Raw genomic sequence first — 24,679 nt, forward strand, 5'->3', positions numbered from 1 at the left:
AGTTTACCAGCTGCATTGAGTCTGATGCGTACTGATGTATCAGAGTGTAACAGCATTAACATCTTTAACAGACCTTGGGGAATCCCCCATGTACTTAGTTTTTTCCAGAGTCGGTTTTGAAGTATGGTGTCAAATGCCGCAGAAAAATCAATATATGCGCAATAAACATTTAGATTGCGTTTTTTCCAGGCATGTTCTATCGAAGATATAAACATCATCAAGTTATGTACAGTACTCGATTTGTCACGGAAACCTATTTGGTTGGGAGGTAAGATATTATTTTCACTAACCCAATCATTAAGTTCCTTGAGCAATACTTTGGTAAATATCTTAGAGGACACATCTAACATTGCCAACATTCGAAAGTTAGCCGGGTTATCCCATGACCCTTTTTTATGAACAGTAAGGATGTGGCTTGTCTTCCACGATAAGGGTATTTCACCTAGCGTCCCTATTTGTTTCAACAAGAGTACAAGAGCAGCACCCCACAGTTCAGGCTGCTTTTTTATGACCAGATTACAGACCCCATCTGGCCCTGCGGCCCGTGAGTTCATAAGGTTTTCAATGATCTTAATAATATCAAGTTCGGAGGATTTACAGACCCAAGTAACTTCGGGAGAAAGAGTAAGCGTTGTACCTAGTTCAACTTTGCCCAGTGTGCCGTTGATATAATGGGCCCACGTGTCTTCAGGGATACAATTTATTGTTAAATCACGTTTTTTATGTTTGCTAAGGAGATGCCAAATCCCTTGTTGATTGTTGGACAAGGCAGCCAGAGCAATTTTTTTCCATAGTTTGGTTTCATATTCGCGTTTATGGATTTTTAGCCACACTTTATAATTCTTTTTGAGTTTTTTAATTAGACATGCTACCTCACGTTCTGACGACAGGGAGTCATTGTTTCTGAGAGCAATGCGAATTTCATTACGCAAATTCTTTTTAGCCAAATTGATCTTTTTGTCATTCCCAGGCCTTCGTGGGATAGCGATATTGGAACGTTCCCCAGTTGATTTGTATGTACGACGTTCACCCACTTGTTTCTGAATATTTTGCATAAGTTCAGTGAAACTATGCAAAATTTGATTACCGGCATTCATACCGGACACCCCCTCCTTAATGAACTCCGGTAATAGGGTGGATACCAGTTGAGAGACATGTTCAATATTACGACTATGCCAGACAATCCTATTATGTCCTTCATTAATACTGAGCACCCCATTATCATCATAGTCATGATGGACTATACCTTTGTCTGTGACAGCAAATAACAGAGACAGGGGTAGATGATCACTCTCATCTCTCTCAACTACACCCATATCAATGACAAAATGGAACCCAATTTGATTGGTGAAAATGTAGTCAAGGGTAGCTGCAGATCTACCCTCTACCCTAGTGAAGTTCATAGGCACAATGCCTAGGTGTAAAACCATTACGTTTAATAAAACTATGGGTCTGCATAACTTTCATCCACTTTTTGCCTTGTCTATTAGACACAGAGTGGATATTAGATTTGAGTGAGGTACCCAGCTGCACATCAGTCAGACAATAATCGCCAATTTTCGCATTCAGATCACCCACAAGAAATATAGGGTAGCGATGATTGAACAATTTCAACACATTTTCAACAGTCTCAATATTAGTTGCTGTTTTAGCCAGATTAGGAGGATCGTAGATATTAATCACAATTAGGATGGTCGACATCAATGTTAATTTGGCCACTAATATATGTTCATTCGATAACAAGAGTTTGTTGATGGACCATGGTGATTGAACAGAAATCAACAGGCCACCTTTCGGGCAACCAAGAGGGCCCTTTGTCGCAATTTGATGGACAGTACTTATCGTCAATCTGTATTTATCTATGGGAAATGGTTTTGGGGTTTTCAGCCGAGCGGTGGGGAAATGGCAAATAGGATGTTGGAAGGATGGGCAAGGGAAAATAAGAGGGAAAAGGATAAGAGGAGACTGGTATCGGCGGAATTGCTAAAGAAGTTGAGTCAGGCGGTGGGGGATGTTTGCTGGTCGGCATGGGAAGGGGAGCTGTTTGTGACTTGTTTTACTTGGTTAATCTTTGGGGCTTTTCGGGTTTCTGAGTTGGTGGGGGGAAAAGGTGGGATAGGGGGACTGCAATGGGAAGATGTTCAATTTACAGAGTCCGGTTTGGACATCAAGATTAAGAGGTCTAAGGCGGATCAAAAAGGAAAGGGCTCTTGGGTTTTGCTGGGGCGTGGGAGCAAGGATTTATGCCCGGTTCAGACAGGTCAGGTGTGGAAGGAGCATGTGGGGGAAGGACAGGTTTGGTCTTTCAGCATGAGGATGGGACGCTGGTTTCAGCGGCTCAAGTTCTGGGGGTATAGTGAAAGACTATGGTAGCGGTAGGGGAAAAGGCAGAGGAGTTTGGGACACATTCCTTTAGGATGGGTGCAGCATCTGAGGGTAGTAGGCTGGGGTTTTCAGAGGATAAGGTGAAAAGTTTGGGGCGTTGGAGGTCTGGGAGATACAAGGGGTATGTCAGGGATTTGGGAAAAGGGGACGTTGGAAGGAAGGCGGCAAAGGACCTCATGAGAATGGAGTGTGGTAGGATGTTTTAATTTGTAAGTGATTTTGTAATCCTTTTTCAGATGCTGCTCGAAAGGAGGGGGAGTTGGCGCAAGTGTGGATTTTCGGCCATTCAATTGTGAAGTGGGCTGGGAAGGAAGCAGAGAGAAGGGTTTTGGGCAGGCAATTGGGGTGTAGCAACAAAGATGTGGTGGTAAGATTGTCCGAGATAGGCGGGCTGCACTGGGATCAGTTGCTCCCTATGTTGCCGGGGTTGAGGGAACGCTATGGGCCTCAAGAGGTGGTGATTATTCATGCTGGGGAAAATGACCGGGTAAGGGATACGGGTGTGGCTCTTCTTAGGAAAATGAAAAGGGATTTGGTGTGGGTTCGAGAAATGTGGCCTCATGCATCTGTAGTGTGGACTAAGTTGTTGCCACGGAGAGTTTGGAGGGGAGCGAGAAGTGAGGGAGCAATAGAGTGGGCTAGGAAGGGGATACACAGAGAGATGGAAAAGTTTTGTGCCTTGGTGGCGGTGCAGGTTTTGGAACATAAGGAAATAGTCTATGAAGGATTCATGATATTTGGAGACGATGGTGTACACTTGTCGGTTTATGGGAATAATCATTACCTGGCGGACTTGGGCTCTTGGCTGGGAGATTGGTTAAGGAGTTGGAGGTAAAGAGAACTGGCGGGGGGCAGAAAGAACACCTTGGTGGAGGTTTTTTCTGGTGCCGGGTGCATGGCCCCTTTAGATGTGGGGGGAGGGAAGCACAATGGGGTAATGGCGCGGGAAAGGACGGGGTGGTGCTGTTTGCACAAGCGGGCCACCCCGGGGGAACAGGTATTGAGCCTTGAGGGGCATGGCCGCGGGGAGAAAGCGGGACGCCTGGAGAAGGGGTAAGGAGACGGTAGCGTCCAAGGGATAGTTAGGGAGGAAGTGGCTTTATTTAATTATTTAATTGTTGGGGGAAATTGAAAATGTTTAATTATTTAATTGTTTGTTTAAAATAGTTTGTTAGTCTGTAAGGCCAAGGAGCCAGATAAGTGTTTAATTGTAAGCTTTGGCCTGTCACATTAAAGCAACCTTTTCCACTTTAAATGAGTTTGGGTTTTTGTGCAGTAAGCCAAAAGGTGGGCCCCGGGGGAAGCGTTTCCCCCCGGGGTGTATTTTGGCGCTGCATATGGCCAGCGAGTGGCCGTGGGGGGTAGAGCTCCTCCAGGGGGTATTTAAGCTTTCAGGGAAGGTTCAGGAGACAGGCGACGGTTGGACTTTGAGATTGACCCGCCCTCCCACCCCTTTCTTTTGGGTTAGGTCTGGTATCTGGTTTTATTTCTAAGGGGGGGTCCATGTAGTTGGGTTCTGCAGGATTTTACTGTCCATGTCAAGTTTTTACAGGGTTTTTGGCGTAGGTTTAAGGAGCTATTGTCCGGTAGTTTTGTGTGACAGGTCAGGGCACTAGTGAAGTTGTAATGAACATTTTTGTTGCTGATGTGGCAGATCAGACTGGCCGCAGGTCATAGGAAGGGAGAGATTGGTGTAGAGGGGAGTCTTTTGGGTTTTGAAGTGGTTTTGGTTGCCGGGGGCATGGCCCCTTTAGATGTGGCGGAAGGGAAGCACAATGGGGTAATGGCGCGGGAAAGGACGGGGTGGTGCTGTTTGCACAAGCGGGCCACCCCGGGGGAACAGGTATTGAGCCTGGAGGGGCATGGCCCCGGGGAGAAAGCGGGACACCTGGAGAAGGGGTAAGGTAGGGTCCAAGGGAAAGTTAGCGAGGAAGTGGTTTATTTAATTATTTAACTGTTGGGGTAAAATGAAAATGTTTAATTATTTAATTTATTGTTTAAAATAGTTTGTTAGTATGTAAGGCCATGGAACCAGGTAAGCGTTTAATTGTAAGCTTTGGCCTGTCACATTAAAGCAATCTTTTCCACTTTAAGTGAGTCTGGGTTGTTGTGCAGTAAGCCAAAAGGGACATTTTTTGGAAAGCATATGTTTTATGTTGCACTGAGTACAGACTAAGACTAGGGAGACAGTTTGTAAATTGCAGAATGATGAGCAGTGTTGCTGAATGCTTGAGCTGCAGAGGCTGTTTTCTTCTCTTGTAACATTGAAAGATGGCTGTTAATTAGGCCTGTTTCACCTGATATTTAGAAGCTCTTGCAGACAGCCCAGCTTGAAGATGACCCTGGATTCTAGTGGTAGACAATGTTAGGAAGCAGGTGTGACCCGATTATACTTTCTGTCGTCAGACTTTCAACTCACTAGGCTTGCAGGGCTTCCGTAAAGGTCATATATGGCCGTGCTTTTCATTATTGACTAAAGTGATGTGTGTAGAAGAGGGTGCTTTATGTGTCTAGCAGAAGGAATTGGTAGGATTGTTCGGGCTCTTTCCATTGTGTGTTCTGTGAAGTCTACAGCAGAGCTGAGCTCACGTCCATAGCAATTTGGGGATTTTTCTTGCATTTCGAGAGAAGCAGATTTCCACCACTATGTACTGGTTGTTGTTTCAGCTCTGTTGTGAAGGACTTGTTTCTCGTTTGGATTACACGTTTGGTGTGCTAAACTCAGATCTGGCCCACCTTGTCTCAAGGGCATTTTTGCCACACCTTTTGTAGCTAATGAAACTATGGGGGCTACTACTAGACCAAAAATAAATAAAAAATCTTTCCAAATCTGCTCCAACTTAACTGCTGAACTTGTATCAAGTCTATGCAAAAACGACGAGCATACTCATCCTTAGCACTTAAGGGGTTAAAAAGAACACTGCAGGAATGTGGCAAAACGTCTATTACACCAAATGGGGCGAAACGGCCGCTACGAGGCCAATTGCTGGCACTAAAGTCACCCAGGCTCTAATGCTCGTGAGGTTTCTTCATCAAGCCATGCATGTCTTGGATGGATAATATTTTTCTGCAGATTTTGAACTTTTAGGTACATCCTAGCCACGAGGGAGTATCTGTGGCTGAAGGTTTACTGGCCAGATGTTCTTCCCATTGGGGATTTTATGCAGCATAATTTTGGTGCCCACAGTGGTGCTCGTTTTGATGTCTGATTTTCTTTTTTTTAAAACATTAGTTTTTATTTGCATTTAGTCAATCACCAACCGCAACTTATTTCTTTTTGCAAATGATAACGCCTTGCCCCCCTATGCCATCTCAATATCCGTGTGTTGAGCTTCCAGCTGTTCTCCAAGCAGTTCTGAGTCTCAGGGAGCGTTGTAAATGAGTCAAAGTAGATATCATGGATTGGCTCCCCCCTGCGCATCGACAGCCAGTGTTTACCCCCCACCCCACCTCCTCCACCAATGACTAGGCATTATTGCCCTCCATCCTGGTTATAACCGGGACTCGTTCCTCCTGGAAGGATCCCAAACAGTCATTTACAAGGGTGGTCAGTTTTTCCATTACCATCATACCATAGAGTTTCTGTTCCCACTCTATCCTAGTGGCCATGCCTCCTCCCCTCCATATTTGAGCTAGGGCCAGTCTTCTGCCCCACATCATGGCCTCCCATAACCTTGTGCCGTCTATATTCCAGTCCTATCCGTAGCCGGGATCCCCAGGAGAATCTGAAGTGATACCATGCTCAACTGAACTCTTGTGACATCCTTAATCCAGCTAAGAAATTCTTGCCAGTCAATGTGGATCCTGGGACAATGCCACCGCATGTGGGAGAGTGAGCCCACATGCCCACAGTCCCTCGGGCAGAGAGGAGGCGATCCCAGAAACATTCTCGAGATCTTCAATGGATCACTATCCCACCTTTGTAGTATTTTGTAGTTATGCTCCTTGGGGGAGGTGAAGAGGTTGCCGTGGAAGGTCACCCTGGAAATAACACACAAGTCTCTGACATGTGATTTCATCGAATGAAAAAACAACTAATGACATTTTTATGAATAAAAACAACTAAAACCAAAATAACGAATTTCTTTTTTGTTGTTTTTGGGGTTACCCCCTCAAAGCCCCAGCTTTTTTAGTAATACTTCCCCCACCACCAAAACCACTATTCCCACTCCCGACCCCATTTTTTGTTTTTTCTAAAATGTGTTATTTTTCATTTTGTTGTTTTTTCATTCTTTAAAATTGTATTAGTTGTTTTCAATTCGGTATAATCACCCAATACCGTATCTGACTTGGGCTCTCAGCTCGGTGTCCACCAATGTAAGGTTGATGCGCGAGTAGGAATTGTGGACCGCAGAGAAATATGTGAAGGGCCAATGCCCCACCTGTCTCTCAACCAGGCGGTCTGAGAGGCCCAGGTCCAAGTTCACGCTCTTAAACCTCCCAGAGGTTACCCTACTTGAGCGAGTATCTGTCTCTCCCCCCAGTCTCATACGGTCTCTTATCGGGTCTAAGACCATGTTGAAATCTCCCCCATGACCAATCGGTCTTCCACAAAGAGCACCACTTCGTTCTTCACTCCCTCCCAAAACTCATTCTGTCTCATGTTAGGGTAGTACAACGAACATATTGTGACCATCTCCCCATGCAGGCTCCCTTTAATGAATAGAAAACGACCCCCCAGGTCTTCCTGTACTGCTTCCACCACTAGACACAGGCGAGCCGAAAGTTTAATTGCCCACCTCTTTTTTTGTTGTTGCCCAAGGCCATAAACATCTCCCCCACCTGCCTGGATCTTAGGCGCAGTTGCTTGCCCTGCTGCCAGTGGGTCTCCTACACCAGGAGGATGTCTAACCCAGCCCTCTGAAACTCCTGCAAGGTCAAACATCTTTTAGTTGGTATGTTCAGCCTCTAGCGTTGAGGGACCCAACCACCATCTCACCTGCTGCACCCATGACTCTGTTCCCATTCCTCCTACCTACCCACTTCCTCCTAAGACTACCCAAACACCAAGAATCATAAAAGCATACCCCAACCGGGTCAGTCCATTGACGAATAGAACTGCAAGGTGTACTGCAACACACTGTAAACTTCATACTTGTCCACCCAGCCCAAAATCTTCCATTTATACTCAAAGGCGATGGAGAAAGGGAAACCTCACCGGTAGCTCACTCCTTTCTCCGTTAGCCACTTTGTGAGAGGTCCACGCAGTCTCCTCCTTGTCAGAGTGAGCACTGAGAGGTCCTGAAAGGGTTCCATGTGTTAATATCCCCACAAAAATATCGCAATGCAAAAATATCACCATATTTCTGCAGTGATATTGAGCCATGCACCCTGCGGGGGACACCCCCGCAACCGCTGCATTATTTTTAAATGTGCGGGGGACACCCCTGGAATCCCCATCTCCACAAATGATTCCCCCAAAAAATATCGCCTATGGCGAGACAAACGACCATATGTACGGCAATATTTTTGGTGGGGATAATATGTAGGGATACCCCTGAAAGAGGGTAATGCGGCCTTCACCATTTTTGGCCAGGTCTTCCTTCCTGGCCCTCTCAAGGACTCTCGTCCTCTGCACGTAGTAATGCAAGCGGGCTAGTACCATATGGGCTCCCGGGAACCTCCTACTGCTCGATGAGCCCGATCGATGCTGGCCTTTCCATGGTGTCATCTACGAACAAGGATGGACCTTCGTATGTCCCCCTCTGCTTCGCCCTCCTTGTCCAGGAATCCAAAAAGCGCAGGTTGTTACAGCGCTCCCTATTTTCAAAGTCGTCCATTTTAAGCATGGGCTCCGCCTCCCTCCTTTCCAATTCAGCTAGCCTCACGTCAGTCTGAAGTTCAAGGGTGTCCAAGGATGTCTGATTTGCTTCTAGGCATTGGATTTTGTCTTCTAGGGCGTCCATTCTCTGGACCATTTTATCCAGCCTGTGATCAAGGGCTTTACAGATGCCCCTGATCTCTTCCATGAGGGATGCTATATCTGACTTTGTCGCAGCAGGGTCCACAGCCATGTTGTCTCTGGGTGTATCAGGCCCCATTCCAGCTAGCTTCAGGTTTGCGGTCGGTTTGCGGAATCTCTGTAGGGACACCTTCCAACTCATGGGCCGATTCTCCCTTCCACTGTGGGGCTGCGGCAAGTCTATCTCTCTCTGCTGTCTCTGTGGTGTTTTGATGTCCCAGCAGGCCTGGCCGACGGAGAAGGTTCCCTCAGCACAGGACTGGGCCCAGTGTGTGGCCCAAGTCCATATATCTCGTCTGGGTTTAACACGTGGTGTGGCATTTTTGAGGTACACCAAGCCTTCAGGCAATGTCATATGTGTCTCAGTGGCTGTTCCGGCTCACACTCAGGGATGGGGGGAGTCGGGTCGGGGGAGATCTTGTGGCTCTCCTGGGGGAAGCTTACAGGTTCTCCACACTGCCCCCTGCACCCACTCCACCGTCAGTTGTTCCCCCTGGATCAGCTGATCTGGCTCTCTATGGGGCTCCTCCTCTGCTCCGCCCTTCCTCGCTGCATACCTTATCTGCAGCGGCCGTCCACCACAGGGGTCCTCCTCTTTGGATCTACATTCACCTCCGCCGGTGACGTCCGGTCCTCGCAGCCTCTCTCCACCCTTAGTTTCTCCATGCCCTGCAGGGCGCCAGCCCACAGGCTCCCCCACTCTCCGGGGGAGAGACGAGCTGCAGGGATTGACCGGGGGAATTCTGCGTGTTATCCTTACATTTGGGGGTCATTCTGTTTCTGTCCCAATTAAGCCTTACAACATGCTGGTAGTCGTGGGGTGCCCTATATTCTAGTGAATTAGGGTGCCATTAATTTTTAAGGCTTTGTTAAGACTCCTTCTGTCATCCCCAACTATCATGGTATAGGAAGAATCAGGTCTTACATATATTGTAAGAAGACTGTTTTAAGACCACTTTTACTATGGGCTGCTGAAGGGGCCACCGGTTATAAAGTCCATTTGCTGGAGACGATGATCCTGAGCATTTCATTATTTGTGTTTTAGGTTGACATATAAACAGCCTACTAGAATTCCTTCAACTCATCCATCCAAGTGACTTCCCAAACTCTATTACTAAATATCTATCAGTCTTTATAGATCATCTTCTCTTTAGTGTTTTTTCCTTTGGAGTAATATTTTGATGAATTTGTATCTTACAATAACATATTTTGGTTATAGAAAGGCTGGAAACAGTGTGCAATGATGGTATTCTATTATGAAAGCATGAGTTGTTAAACTCCTGCTTTACTGATGGATGCAATGATGTTCCTTTGTTGGTCGCTTGCTTGAAGATTTGTTGGTAGTGTCTGGATTTCGCTGCTCCAATCTGGGCTTTTTTGCAGTGGTCGTTTAGTTGTTGGTGTCTATCTTTTGACTTTTTTTTTGCTGCTGTTTTTCTGGATTTCTAATGTGTTTCTATAAAGTGATTGAGTGTACTAGGAGGCTTTTGAGTGGGGTTTTAACACTTGTCTTAGTTTTGTGTGTCTATAAATACTAGAAGGAGAGGGTGACTGGTTGGCGTTCAGTTGGCGTTTGTGGGTTGCTATGGAGTATGTTACTGAGAGTGGAATGGCTGGGTGGTTCGACCAATCTGAAACAATGCCAGAATAAGAACTCTTCATGAGGAAAGTGATCTTCCGATCTCTTGAAAGGACTCCCCTTATATGAGGATTGCGGGGTAGATTGCGTCTGCATAGTTTGAGCGGCAGTGCTTTATCAAGTTTCCTCCATCATTTCATTTCTCTGACGTGGCTGCTTGCTCCAAGGTGGCGGAAGCATGTTATAGGAACACTAGGCAATTGGTTAATCTTGAACCTTTGCCCACAACTAATGTTGCCATTGATATCATATGCAGTGACACTAAGGGGAGGACTCGTTGAAAGGTCATAAGAAGGACAGCTTTGTGTGCCATAGCTCTCATGTCTTTGCTTATGATGTTACCAATCTTATTTAAATAAGGAGTATATTACTTCAACTAATCTGGTTCTTTCTAATCCCTTCTTTTTTCTCTCCATTTCCCAGTGGCCAGCTCTGCTCAGGATAATGAATGTTGCCCGCCACACAAGAAAACCACAACTACAACACATCGCACAACAACTCCTCAAACAACAACACGGCCAACCACACCTCCGCATACAAATCACACAACAGCACACACTACTGCCAATCACACAACAGCCAATCATACCTCTGCACCACACACAACTGCCAATCATACATCTGCACCTCACACAACCAATCACACAACAGCCAATCACACCTCTGCACCTCACACAACCAACCATACCTCTGCACCATACACAACAGCCAATCACACAACAGCACACACTACTGCCAACTACACAACTGCAAATTATACCTCGAAACCATACACAACATCCAATCACACATCTGCACCACACACAACAGCCACTTATACAACTGATAATACAACTGCGACTCACACAACAAACCATACAGTCGCTCCGAGCACCACGCTGGTGCCCACCATCAATCCAGATGTTGTTGTAGGGGATTACACAGTGAAGAATGGCTCTGAGATCTGCCTGCGAGCCAAAATGGGACTGAAGCTCTTGATTCAATACAACATCACAGGCGGACGGCAGGTGAGAAACCGCTGAGTGAATATTTCTGAGTATGTGGAACTTAGCTAAGTAATAGTGAAGATGTGGGAATATGGATGTGTATTATATGTGTGTTATTGTGTGTGTCTTTTTGAATGTTTAGCAATGGGTTTAGCATGCTTTGGAAATTGTGTGCACGCAGTTGTTTACGGAGCAGTGCGGTGCACCTCTAAAGTAGTGTGTGCACAACACTGCCATTGTGTGTGAGTGGGACCGTGCACACATGGTGTGTTTTTGGATCTGTTGCACCCCGTCGTGGTGGCCATTTAACTGCGTTTTTCACTGCATGTTTATATGGGGGACAAGCCCCAAACTCCCGTCCCACACACCCCCACCCCTTTCCTGCACTCCACTATCCTAAACATCCACAATTTTTTAAATATTTTTTATTAATGTGATACAGTTTAAATATAAACTTTACACATAAAAAAATAAAAAAATATTAGATGAATAATAGATAAAAAAGACAAAGAAGAATAATTACATTAGTAATTACATTAATAAGTAACTTGTCTAAAATCCACAATATATGTTCCCTTAACGAGGGGCACAAGGAAACCTACATTTCGGGGGGGAGGCTAACTGGTGATGGGAGGCGCCACTTTAGAAGAGGGGCGTGGCAAACTTGCTCTGCCCACTCTGTTCTACCACAAGGGTTGTTTGGTATGGGGCCCAAGTATCAAATGGTAGCAGTCCCGCATTACACAAAGGCGCACCCACAATTACACATTCACTCATTTAAAGATCCCATTTAGAGATGGGGAGCAGGTGCAAGTGAATCTAGGTCACCTGGCCTAAGTCCCGCCCACCTGGTGCCTTCCTGCCTGCCGCTCTTTTTCACCACTTAGCAAGCCCCGCCCAACTGGTGCCTTTCTGCTTGCCGCTCTTTTTCACCATTTAGCAAGCCCTGCCCACCTCGTTCCTTCCTGCGTCCCGCTCTTTTTCACCACTTTGCAAGCCACGCCCACCTGGTGCTTTCCTGCATGCCGCTCTGTTTCCCTACCTAAGGAGCCCTCCAGCTTCTTTTCCTTTGTAGATGGGGAGCAGGTGCAAGTGGATCTAGGTCACCTGGCCTAAGCCCCGCCCACCTGGTACCTCCCTGCCTGCTGCTCTTTTTCACCACTTAGCAAGCCCCGCCCAGCTGGTGCCTTCGTTCACCATCACTGTCTTGTGGCCAATGCTGGATTTGACTTGTATGGACTTCATTCATTCACGGTGCGTCACTCTTTCGCAACACTCATGCTCGACTTCCTTTGCATCATGTACTCATGGTGACCCTGAATCATGCTGTTCCCATCTTCATCTTGTATCCTGGCTTGCAACCTTATGTGTTACTACTGACTTCTGCAATTGTATTCGCTCTCCACTCTTCATTCTCTACTCTTTTTGACTGCTTACTCTCTTTTCTCTCCTCCTTTCCCTTCTCCCTTTTCCTATCTCCTCCCCTTACTTTCTTCTATGCACTTACTCTATCAGAATTGTCCCTGGACCTAATATGATAGCAACCTCGTCTGTTTCCTCCACCCTCCCATTACTGTTTTTTTCCTCCCCACCATCCCTCCAGCACTATCTGAAATGTCGTCAGGCCTATTATGATAGTCGCTTGTTTTGTTCCTCCCCTCCCTTTTTGCACCCCTCTCCCTCACCTTTTGTTTTTCTCTGGCTCTACCAGAAATGTCGTCAGGCCTAGTACAGTAGTCGCCTGTCTGTTTCCATTTCCTCCCCACTCTCCCCCTCCCTTCCTTATCTATGTCTTAGCTCTTGCACTATCTGAAATGTCGTCAGGCCGAGTGCGATAGTTAATTTCACATCCTTACTGTTCATGGCCTGTGAGAATGTGGTTTTATTTTCCCTTGTTCCCTCCCTTGCCTTGAAGCGCTTTGAAACACATGGTGTATAGGCGCTATATAAATAAACAATCATATCATATCATATCACACTCTCTCATTTACATGCACACCCAGCCCCCCTTACATCATACACTCATTCATACACACTCACTCACACATGCATTGCATACACACTCCTTGCACACATGCATACATACACAATGAGCTAGTATGCACTGCTAGTTTCAGAAAAAGGCTTTCCTCACGTCTCTGCCTAGCAAGAAGCAAGTGTGCACATCAGCCCCTTCCCCCGAGATGTGAAAGTACATCTAATGTTTGCACACATCCGTGGGGAGGGGGCCGATATGTCCATGTTTGTTAGGCTGAGAGGTGAGGGTAGCCGTTCTTGAAACTAGCAGCTTAAAGAGTTACTGCATTTGTGCAAATAAATTTCTCTTCCCTCTCTGACGCACAGAAAATTATGGACGCCATTGAGCTACTCGGGATTCAGCCCCGCCCCTCAGCTCACATTTGGGGGGCAGGAGCTGACGCCCGATTAGCTCAATGTATTACGCGCGTTCCCTCCACACACACCCATTCACCATGGCGTGGGTAGTTTCGGTGTTTTTGTGTCATCGCGTGTACTTCTGCAGTAGTGATAACCAGCTCTCTTATGTTCTTATGCAAGGATTTGAATAGCTCGCCTAGTCCCCTCATTCATTTGCATTCTTGTAGCTGTAGTTTTGCTTTTCACTTGAAGTATGTCCAATATTACAAATGACAGAATTTACACTCTGACATGAGATAACTGGGGGGCTCTGAACCAGAGTGTGGCTTTTTTGTGGTCAAATTGCAGGAGGATTCCCCCTTTTCTCTGCATATTAAGCCTTCCACAATGCAATTTGAAATAATGCTATTTAAAACCCTGTAACTTTATTTTTACTAAAGCAATACAACTCAAGGAGGGGGCATTAACGTACGGGTACTGCCCCCGAGCGAAGCAAGAGTTTTAACGTAGCCTTGTGGGCTTTAACATAGACCCAGGGGCATTAATCAACTGATAATGCTGCCCCTCTGAGGGTTCTATTGCTATTAGTACCCTGGCACATTGCATCGGGGTACTAATAGCAATTTTTCTGGAGTGGAGAAATGGTGTTGAACCCGTTTCTCAAACCAAGAAAAAAATGCAAATAAAATGGTGCCAGGTATCGGGGAGAAGGAACTACCAGTAGTCACTTCTCCCTTTCCATGGTGGCTATTAAAAACATAGGGGAAAATAGTACACAAACAAAATGGCCACCATGAAACGGGGCGATAGGACTACACATGCTCCCTTCTCCCACTGACATGGCGGCCACTCGCACATTGGGAACGATCAGCGAGGAACGCGGCCACAGCAGTTAAGTCTTTGTGGGTCTGGTAAGGACCCAGCGAGGGCCAATCAGATAGTTTGTAACAATCTGATTGTCCCTCAGCGGGAACTAAAATGTATATGTTGATTCTGAAAGATTGATCAACGGAGAAGCAGCCTAAGCAGGCAGCTCCTGCTCCTCTACTAAGGATTTACTTTAAGGATAATGAATACTAAGAAGAAAATTGAGGTTGCAGAGAACCCGACCCCGAAAAATCCTAAGCAAACCTCTCAAGAAACAGGCGAAGAGCCTGGCCCTAAAACCATATCCACTTTGTGGCTAAAGGTGGCACAAGATTTGGGTGATATAAAAATGACCTTGTGATCTATCTCAGAAGGTTAACCGCCCGGAGGGCCAGATTACTATGGTTGAAAAGGAGACTGGAAGCTTGAGATCTAAACAGATGGCAGTTTCAGAGCATATAATGAATTAAAGGGTGAACTGTCAAGCATGAGAAGCAGAGTCACAAATCTGGATTTGAAGACCTGCTGCTATAACCTACCCCTGATGGGCCTGAGAAACACAGTGATCTTGCATCTGGTATTCCTAACCATATTACTAGAGCTATGATGAAGCTGTAGGGTACAGGGATACTAGCTCTCTCTGATGTGGATTTTGCCTATAGAATGAGGAGACCTGAACAGGGCAGGTCACATCAGGTAGTGTTGGTCTTCACCAAAGTAAGCACAAAAGAAGGGATCTTACAGGCTGCAAGGGAAAAGGGAGTGCTGTATGGTGGCAACCCTGTTTCTGTGTTTCTTGACTACCCCAAGCAAGTGATGGAAAAAAGATATTCCTTCAAAGAAGCCAAGGCACTGGCCAAGAAGAAAAATGTCAAGACCATTCTAACTAAGTCAGCGATATGTGAGGTTCGATGGCGTGAAGGTCACAGAGAATGACGTTAGCACAAGAGGGTTTTGAGGTTTCCTACCCTTCTTCCTTTATGTTTCGATTTTCTTTGTGCCTCCGTCATTATGCAACACAAATACAAGTGCATGCCATTCCATTCCAATCATAGCGTACATGTTCTTTTCATTTCTATAGGCAATATATTCAACACAAAACAGGGCATTCGGGTGATATCCTGGAATGTGAGTAGCATTATTAATCCTATGAAAAAGAAAAAGATTTTACGATTGTTTATATCAAGAGAATAGCCAACCAGAGGTAAGCTATTTGACACTAAATAAGCATTTAATTGGCACTCATCCAAGGCCAATCTAGATCTGCTGAGGCTAAACAACCTTGTCTGCCAAAGCAGGAATATATATATAAATATATAAATACATGAAAGAACTCAGAACATGACGTCAAAAAGATGTATGGGCCGCACAACATACGCAGCAGCACAGTTATTCTGATATACAAATATATTTCATTGGGACCAGTGTCTACACGAGAAAAACAATATATATATATATTACCAAGTGACCTGAAAAGATTGTGAAACCAGAAGTTAAGCCTTCTCTGTCTACACTACAAGTCTCTGGAACTTCCTGCCCACCAACATCAGACATGCCCCAACCCATTGAGTCTGCAGTTCAGAAAAGAGCTCAAGACTTTCCTCTTAAAGGAATGGCTCCTCTTACCACCTAGACTCATGTATTGTGAGGGTGTGTGCTGAGGTACCTTGGAACTAGCCCAAAACAAATGTGCACACACCTGCACCAAACCCCGCTCAAGCTCGATTCTTGTGATACGGCCATGAACTCCTGCCAGAGAGACCATAAGTGAAATACATGAACTTAGCTTTTATTTAACAATGAGTAGATAATACAAAACAAAAGCAGCCATTCAGAAAGATGGGAAGAATGCAAGTTACAAATCAGAAATAACAGATACTTAGATACTTGGAGCACAGTCTCAAGTTTCTTTTTAGCCAACATCTAGGAACCAGCTCAGCTTAAGGACCGACTTGTCTCTCTCTGGTTGGCACCCCTCTGGTCAGGTACTGCACAGGCCACTCGGGTCTGGACCGCACTCCCTGCGCCCTCCTACTCCGGTCAGCCCTTCAGTGGGTACGTGACAAGTAAAGAATGCCGCTTAGGGGCAAATTGAAGTCTGGGCAAGAGAGTGCACGATGCTCATCCATGGCAGAGTACTCCACGATCAACGTATGTGCAAAGATTTATCAGGTAGGCCTGTCAATCAGAGTGACGCAAAGTTCCAGAATCTTCCTTCAGTGCAAACATGTTTGCTGGTGGAAAAACCCACTCTGTACCGATGCAAATCACTCCTTCCCCCTCCCATTTCGGGGCACAGCTGCAAAATCTCTGGAATGTCTCCTATCGGAACTGCTTGGGTAATGCATTTTTTCTCGTGCAAATGAGTACCTGTTTACCATGAACGGCAAAGCAACTCTTGCGAAAGCAGAATGCTTTTGAAAAAGCCAAATACATGCATTGCGATGAACCCCTAGTTATCGTATGAATTCTTATAAAGCATGGACCATCACCAGCTAGGGCATCATGGGGCAAGCTCTACAGGCCCTGCATTCTGCTAGTTAGTGTCACGGTATTACAAGACTGGCCATCTAGCCGCCATAATGCTTTATACTGCAGGTCTGCAAGCACTCAATACATGCCTCTATTAGCTACTAAACCCCAGCCTGCCTATGCAAGCTATGCACTAGTGCACAATGTAGTTGGCTCATCAGGTTTTTCACCTGCGCATCAATATATTGCAGTCCACACACTCCTCAATCTACCTGAGACTCTGTGATCTGCTCCTCACTGTTTCCTCCCCCAGTTTCTTGAAGATCCTTTGCTGCCAATTGACCACCTTTGCCCTCCCCTATTAGCTCCCTGCTCCCTTTTTTTCAGCTTCCCTCACAGTTTTCTTCACCTTGTGATTATAAAGTGCTTTGTTGCTTCCCGAAGCTAGGTCCATGCTCAATAAATGCCATAATAATAATAATAATAATAATAATAATAATGATGAACCTCTACTTGAACTGTATTCACACTGTTCCCACTGATTGCCATTATCAACTCAGTGCCATTATGGCCTCTCCCCCTGACCTCTCAGTATTCTACTATCGCTATTTCATTCAGACCTCTTATGCCTTCTGTGCCTCTAACACGCCTTCTTCCTTATTTGCTTCCCTAAAACAGGGATGTGCTTCCTTTGGCTCTGCAGATGTTTTGGACCAATGTAGGTGGCACATGAGGGGCCACATATTCTGAATGATTCAAGGTCAGTGGAGGCTGGTCAATATTTTCAGACAAGGGGTATAAATATAAATAGCTTCCTGCATAAGCATGAGCGACCAAGCATAGTGAGGCAGCCCAAAATAAAGTGGGCGGGGTCAGGGAGGTTCTCCCCCCACTGAGAAAAGTTTATAAATAATAGGTTATTTAGGTTATACCCTTTAAAACCTGATAAAAAGTCATATCATTTACAGTTGTCTCTCTGGGGTGCCACATGAAGAAAAAAAACAGACACCAGGTCTTCAACAGTACCCAGGATCATTTAACAACATTTTAATGATGCATGTATCCTCAATATATACCATGATTGCCATAGTATATCACTTTCATGATGCTTCACACACAATATGTAGCAGCATTCCCACTTTAAATCCATTTAATCAAGCCCACAATATATGCTGGTATACCCACTGTAAATCACTTTCATGAAGCTGCACCCACAATATATGCCAGCATAGCCACTGAAAATTATTTTTATGAGACAGCACCAACAATATAAGGCAGCATCCACACCGTTTGATGATATCTTGTGACCAATGAAGGCCACGTTATCACTGTAAATCACTTTAATTAAGTTGTATCATCAATGTATGCTGATGTTTCCATTGTAAATAATCTAAATCACTTTAATTAAGTTGTATCATCAATGTATGCCGATGTTTCCATTGTAAATAAATTTCATGATTCTATCCCCACAGTATATGCCAACATTTCCACTGTAAATGAGTTTCATGCTGCTGCACCCACACAATGTGCCAGCATTGCCACTGCAAATCACTTTCATGAAGCTGCACCCACAAAATATGCTTGCATTCCCATTGTAAATCACATTCATGATGCGGCACCCACAATTTCTGCCATCATATCCACTGAAAATCACTTTTTTGATGCAGGGCCCAGAATATATGACAGCATCCACATTGTTTGATGATGTCTTGCTAGCAGTAAATGCCAACATTGCCACTTTCATGATATTGTGTCTATAATGTATGCAAGTGTTGTCATTGTAAATATTCTTCATGATTCTATCCCTTCAATATATGATGCCATTTCCACTGTAAATCAGTTTCTTGATGCTGCACCCACCTAATATGCCAGCATTACTACTGTTAATCACTTTCATGAAGCTGCACCCACAAATATGCCAGCACTGTCATTGTAAATCATTTTCATGATGCTGCATCACCAATGTATGCAGTATTGCCAGTATTAACCACAATATATGCCAACAATAATCAATTATGCAGTAAATCTCTTCGATGGGGCACCCACAATATATACCAACATTGCCACTGTATGATTTCAGATTCTAGTGTGCTTTCTTCCTCCACCAAACAAAAACAAATGCCTCCATTACACATACACACACTCACAGAAACATAATCATACGCACACATGCTCACAAACCCATTCACTCACCACACACACACATTCAAAATCTTGCACACACAAAAACCAACACATTTCATAACATTCCAAACACACAGGCACATAGGCACACAAATACTTTACCTTTATAATCTGATGTTTCTGTTTTCAAGATCTCCCTGGTATGGCGGAGTACAGAAGCAGAGGGATTCACTATCATAGGCTACAGGAAGAGGAAAAGAACACTTGGGAAGGATGGCACGGGCACCGCCCAAGTTTGCTTGCTTAGAAGTGGCAACACACTGGCTCCAGCGAACAGCATCAGTATGCTGCAGTGCCACTTAGCAGCTCCTTCTGCAAGCAATTTGTTCTGCAAGTGCCAGCAGAGCATGTAGCTCAGGGGTGCACCGAGACCTGCCGGAGGACTCCCAGGGAGGTGACCACACCCTTCTTTCCCTAGCTTTGCCACTGACAATATACCTAGCCACCAGACAAGTTGGTCTATCACTGGCTAGGTATATTCATACAGTTGTGCTATGGGCACCCTCACCCACAACATCTGCAGGGAAGAGGGAAAGCATTTTCTTCACACTAAGTCTACAGCTAACTGTTGCTGATTGCAGGAAAGGCCAGGTTTACTAGTGTTTGCTGTAGCACAGAGAGGTTTTCTGAAAGTTTTAGCTCTGGGATAAGGGCCGATAGAGGGCGAACAAGTGGGGGAGTTATGATTTGGGTTTCAGTAGCCCTAAATGTCCTATGTATAATTCTAGATGCTTCTACATCAGACATTTTAATATTGGAGATCCAATTTCCATTTGCTACACCATTATGCCAAGTAAATGTTGATTCAAGGGGCCAATTAAAAGCTTTAGAGCAACTGCAAAGGATGCTTGCTCTATTATTTGAAAGTGATATCAATGTCATCTTTGAAACTATTTTGGTAGTATAGGTATCGGGAGTCCTCAATGTTCAATTTGAAGCATTGTCTGTATTTCATAGCCTAATAGAGGTTGAGGACACAACGTGGGGGATCCCATCTCTTTTGGTACATTGCTCTTGGAGGGCATAGCGTTGTGCAAAAAGTCTAGCATTGCTAGAGAGTCGTTGGGCCAGAGAGCTTGTAATGGCAGATTCAAAGGGTTAACCCTGCACGACCAACTATCAAAGCACAATGTAGACAGTCATAATATATTGATCATACATTGGTTGAATTGAGGTCTTTGTGTTATCTACAAAATAGTTGCTGCTGAGAAATGATTGGAAAGTGATCATGATATCCTGGTGCTATTGCTATATCTCCCAGGATCATTAGGAACAAATATATCATCTATAACCTATAGTGCTAACATCCGACCTGCCCCCCAACAGTAAAAGACTCCCAAGGTCCCAAGTGGATAGAAGCAAAGCTATTTCAGCTTTGTTTGATATCATTTTACCCTTGCTTGATCTATTAACCCCACTAATGTAATGATAACACCATATATTAACCAGCCTGCATTGGCTTTGGGTAAGAAGACCCATAATGGAAAATGTACTCTTCATAAAGACTGAAGGTTGGCTAAGACGGACCTACAGGAGGAGCTGAAACCGGTTGCGCAGTGTGATAGGCTGGGAGTAGCTAATGAAAGGAAACCCTATAAGTACCCGATAATGAGAAAATAGAAGGAATATTGTTCGAAACATTGGCCAGTCTTTAAGAAGGCCGCCTCCCAGGGTTATCAGCTCACTTTTAGGCAGGTTATGAGCAAAGGTTGGACTAATAATACTATCGCCTCTGGGAATACCACCCCAAAAAGACCAATTCTCTGATCCTTTTCAATCACTTTATTGAGTAATTGATGACATGGAACAATCCAATATTTTGCTAACATGTGGTTCATTAAACACAGCTCCATCACCACTGTCAGCATAAAAGAGGAACTAGCAGCTGTGCTGTTTCAGAGGTCCACCAAACACCTGGGCAGGGTCTCATCCCAGCTGACCTGTTTAGGGATAATCCAGCAATCTTGATTCCTTTTAATATTGAATTTGTTCAATGAGCTAGTTCAGTTGGACTTGTGCCGTGCAGCTGGCAGGGAGCTGTCATTATGTCAATGTACAAAAAAAGGTCCCAGGACAAATCCTACTAATTATTGACCCATATCTTTGTTAGATTCCTTTGGCAAAATATTTGCTTATGTAGTCTTAGGTCGAATTGTTATCTCACCATCAAATTGGTTTTGGAAAAGGAATTTCAATGGTAGACCAGTTGTGGCGATACCGTAGTCATTTAGGTTATTGATGCTTCTTTGCAAACTTGTCCTCCTCAAGACGCAACCACTTCACCTGGTCATTCTCTATCATCAGACTGCGTTTTGCATAGCACAACAGTAGAACAAAGGCCAATACCGATCTGCCTTTTATTGAATATTATGACACTATATTCATACAACTATGGTTTGTAAGATGGCGAGAAGAGGGCTGATGCCCCCAAACATTTAATATCAGTAAAGGTGTATGGTGGTGATGCGTGCTAGCACCCTTGTCATTTTCATTGCACATGAATGTTTAATAAGTGTTTCCCTTCTCTGATGGACGCATGTCAGCGATTTTGCTCTTTGCAGATGACGCAGTCCTAATTTTAAAAAAAAGAAAAACCAGCAGGCTTCAACGACAGAAGTCTGTGTTTAGTGACGCTTATGTAGAAAAAGGTTTGAAGAGACACACATCCTAATTCAAGGTTCTGGTTTATCATCCCCATGGTCGGGGATCGAAGGCATTGTCATTGATTGCTTGGATGCCTTTGACTGTTTGGGCTTATCTTTTGATAGTATGAGTAATTGGCCTTCACAGATAGAAAAGAGTTTGCTCATATTGACCAGGAGAGTGGAGTCAGTTGTGCCCTATAGTAAACAGTTCAGTACCAGTGTTTTCTCCCATTCACTGGAGATGCCAAGAAGTTCCAGTCGCCCTTTAAGGACCTTTAAGGAGCAGAGCTGTAGGGGCACTGCATATGTACGTCACTTGATCAAAAAGAAAACAAAATAATAAAGCATTTGTTAGGTCCACCGAGCTGGGCTGCTTCATTACCAGCGAAAATGGAGCTGGGTTTGTTGGCACTATCCTATGTGGGAAAGGTAAATTGTTAGTGTATTGAGCTAAGAGCTGCAAAAGGGCAGACTTGATCTATCTGCATGATGTTATGACCTCTTCTCACTTCGCACCCGGGGGAGTGCGATTAGCCAATCAGTTGGCTGGAACAGTAGACAAGAATACACATTCTCCGCCCACTGTTTCCAATGCCCCAAGGCTTTTATTTTATTGCATTTAATATGGGGAGGGGGACAACGAGGATCCTCTCCCTGTTGCCTCCCCAATTCCCTGCCCCCAAAGAAAACCAAATCTCTTCCCCAACCACTCTCTCCATCCCCACTTGCCTGCTGGATCGGAGCCTTGTGCTCCGGTCCCGGCCACTGCCACAGACTTGGTCCCTTTTCCCTATGGTGGTGGCCATCTTTTTTCTATTTTTCTCTGGAGTTTGACGCTGCTTCTACAGGCAATCTCCTGAGGAAAAACATTAAACCATTTGCACCCTGGATAAACCCCGGGGTGCGAATAGCTTTCACCCTCACTGTGGGGGGTTGACATGGCTTTACCCACGTGTAAACTAATAAACAGAGCACCTGTATTAACAGCGGTTATACGTTACCTACTTGTGCATGGAGGATCAGGCAAAGGTATGTTAAAGAGTGCTGTTGCAATTATTATTGCACAATAATCTGCCATACAGGTCAAACAAAGATGATACAATTGATGTACAGAGACCAATCATATACCATTTTTCTGTACTGGAGTTTGTGCGATAGTTGGTCGTTTCCCCAAACATACTTTAAAAAAAAATGGGTTCTATTTTAACCTTATTCATTTTCTCAATGCAACTGTATCATGGTCTTTATTATGAGCTGATGGTTATGGTATGCCCTGTTTGATAAATGTTGTTTATATGTGTATATCATATCCATGATTATATCTTTATACCTTGTGTTGTATTACTGATGTTATGCGTTTAAGGTTATTTTAGCTAAAATAAAGCAATGATTAATGGCTATTAGCACATGGCGATCATTATTGGCCTCCTCTTGGCCAATCAGAATGTTCAGAGTGCAGTCAATAACTACTGGTATTGTCTGCATTCTAAACATTCTGACTTCAAAAGTAGACAGCAAAACAATAATGCAATATCCAGGCAATCTGTCTCTCAACAAGACACTTTCTGACACTTCCTCTGTATAAAGAACCTGTTTTTTCACATCACAATCAATTTAACATACCAAAGAGAAAGTTAAAATATCGGAAAATGCTTTCAATTTCTTATAGAGAAACCTTTTACTTTTACAGGACCCCTAATGCATGCTCATGTTAAACCCCCTTCAGTTGAACCAAGTTTGAAATTGAAATGCTTAACTTATGAAGACAACCTTGCTATTTAAATTCTACAAACAATATAAACACATTTACTGTTCATATACTTTCTCATTACTAAACTAAATATTTTTACTTCACCACCAAAACTCCAATACATGATTTGTTAGTACCGTTGTGTACTAATAGACTTACATACCTCAAGATGAGTCATTATTGGGATAATGAACCTTCCTTAAGTTAAGGCCCTCAGCTCTGCCTCGGGCCAGAGCTTGGTGGTTGGTCATTATCTTGCAATAATGACCCGTTCGTCAGTATATCAGGCTATAGGGTTTGCCTTAGGGATGACCTAAAAATTAACAACAGCACCCAATCAGCCCTCATACTACTGGACATATCAGCTGCTTTCGATGCAATCAAACACACAATTCTAATTGAGAAAGTGGAGGAATCCGGTATTCAAATCTCCACACTACAATGGCTGAAATCTTTCCTCAGCAACCAAATAGAAAGAACCCATATTCCACCATTCATGTGAAACACAAAGATATCACGTGTTGTACCACAAGGATCAAGCCTCTCCCCACTCTTCTTCAACATTTACGTAGACGACAACCAACACATTTTAAAAAGAACAAACAACAACAACCCTGACAACACCGCTGACAATAAATGCCTTACTGACATAGACACCTGGATGGCAAACAACAACCTCAAACTAAACCCACCCAAAACTGAAATATTAATCTCCACACAAAAAGACAATCCAACACAGATATCCCTTACCTGGCCCCAGATCTGGGAATCCTCATGGACAATGTCCTCACCTTCAAATCCCTCTGCATTGTCCATAAGTCACTACAAGAACAAGCAGCCAAATTCCTCCAATGAAATATCTCCCGATACCAACCTAGAAGAGACTTAAGATCTGGCCTGACCTCCAAATAGAAACAAGACACTGCGATAAAAGAAAATTCTGGGGAACCACCTTTGCCTATCTGATAGATAAGCTCGATCCTGAAGGAAATGAGAATGACGGAAGACCACCTAACATTCAGGAAACAACTAAAAACCTGACTATTCAACTTCCGGCCATAAAAAGACCAACTATTCAACAACCACCCCCATGAGCGGGCCACCCAACCCATACAATCCCTCCCTCTACAAACCATCAGCTGGAAACACAGAAGACAAGGGGAAACTCAGAATGGAAAACAATAACATAGCTACAAATACCCAGAGATCCCCCAAACCCACTTATACATTTCTCTCTTTCACACAGCCAACACTTCTCCCCTACAACACACACCCAGCGGGCTAGTGAACCAAACATCAAAAACACACAAACCACACACCACCCTCTAAACAAGCTACAAACCAAATAATCTCAGACAACAAATGACTCAAAAACTGATGACTCCCATCCGGACTCAACGAGCCCAAGTGCAC

General features: G+C 44.4%; 1 protein-coding gene across 1 annotated transcript in view; it reads left to right on the top strand.

Annotated features, from left to right (window-relative positions):
- The window catches only part of CD68 (CD68 molecule), a 149,305-nt gene that overhangs the window by 55,898 nt on the left and 68,728 nt on the right, over window positions 1–24,679 (top strand). The window contains exon 2 of the mRNA XM_069644405.1: window positions 10,410–10,993. Within this exon, the coding sequence (XP_069500506.1) occupies window positions 10,410–10,993 (584 nt within the window). The remainder of the gene's footprint in view (window positions 1–10,409; window positions 10,994–24,679) is intronic.

The sequence above is a fragment of the Ambystoma mexicanum genome, chromosome 1p, assembly GCF_040938575.1.
Source record: "Ambystoma mexicanum isolate Mex_15411 chromosome 1p, UKY_AmexF1_1, whole genome shotgun sequence".
Taxonomy (NCBI): Eukaryota; Metazoa; Chordata; class Amphibia; order Caudata; family Ambystomatidae; genus Ambystoma; species Ambystoma mexicanum.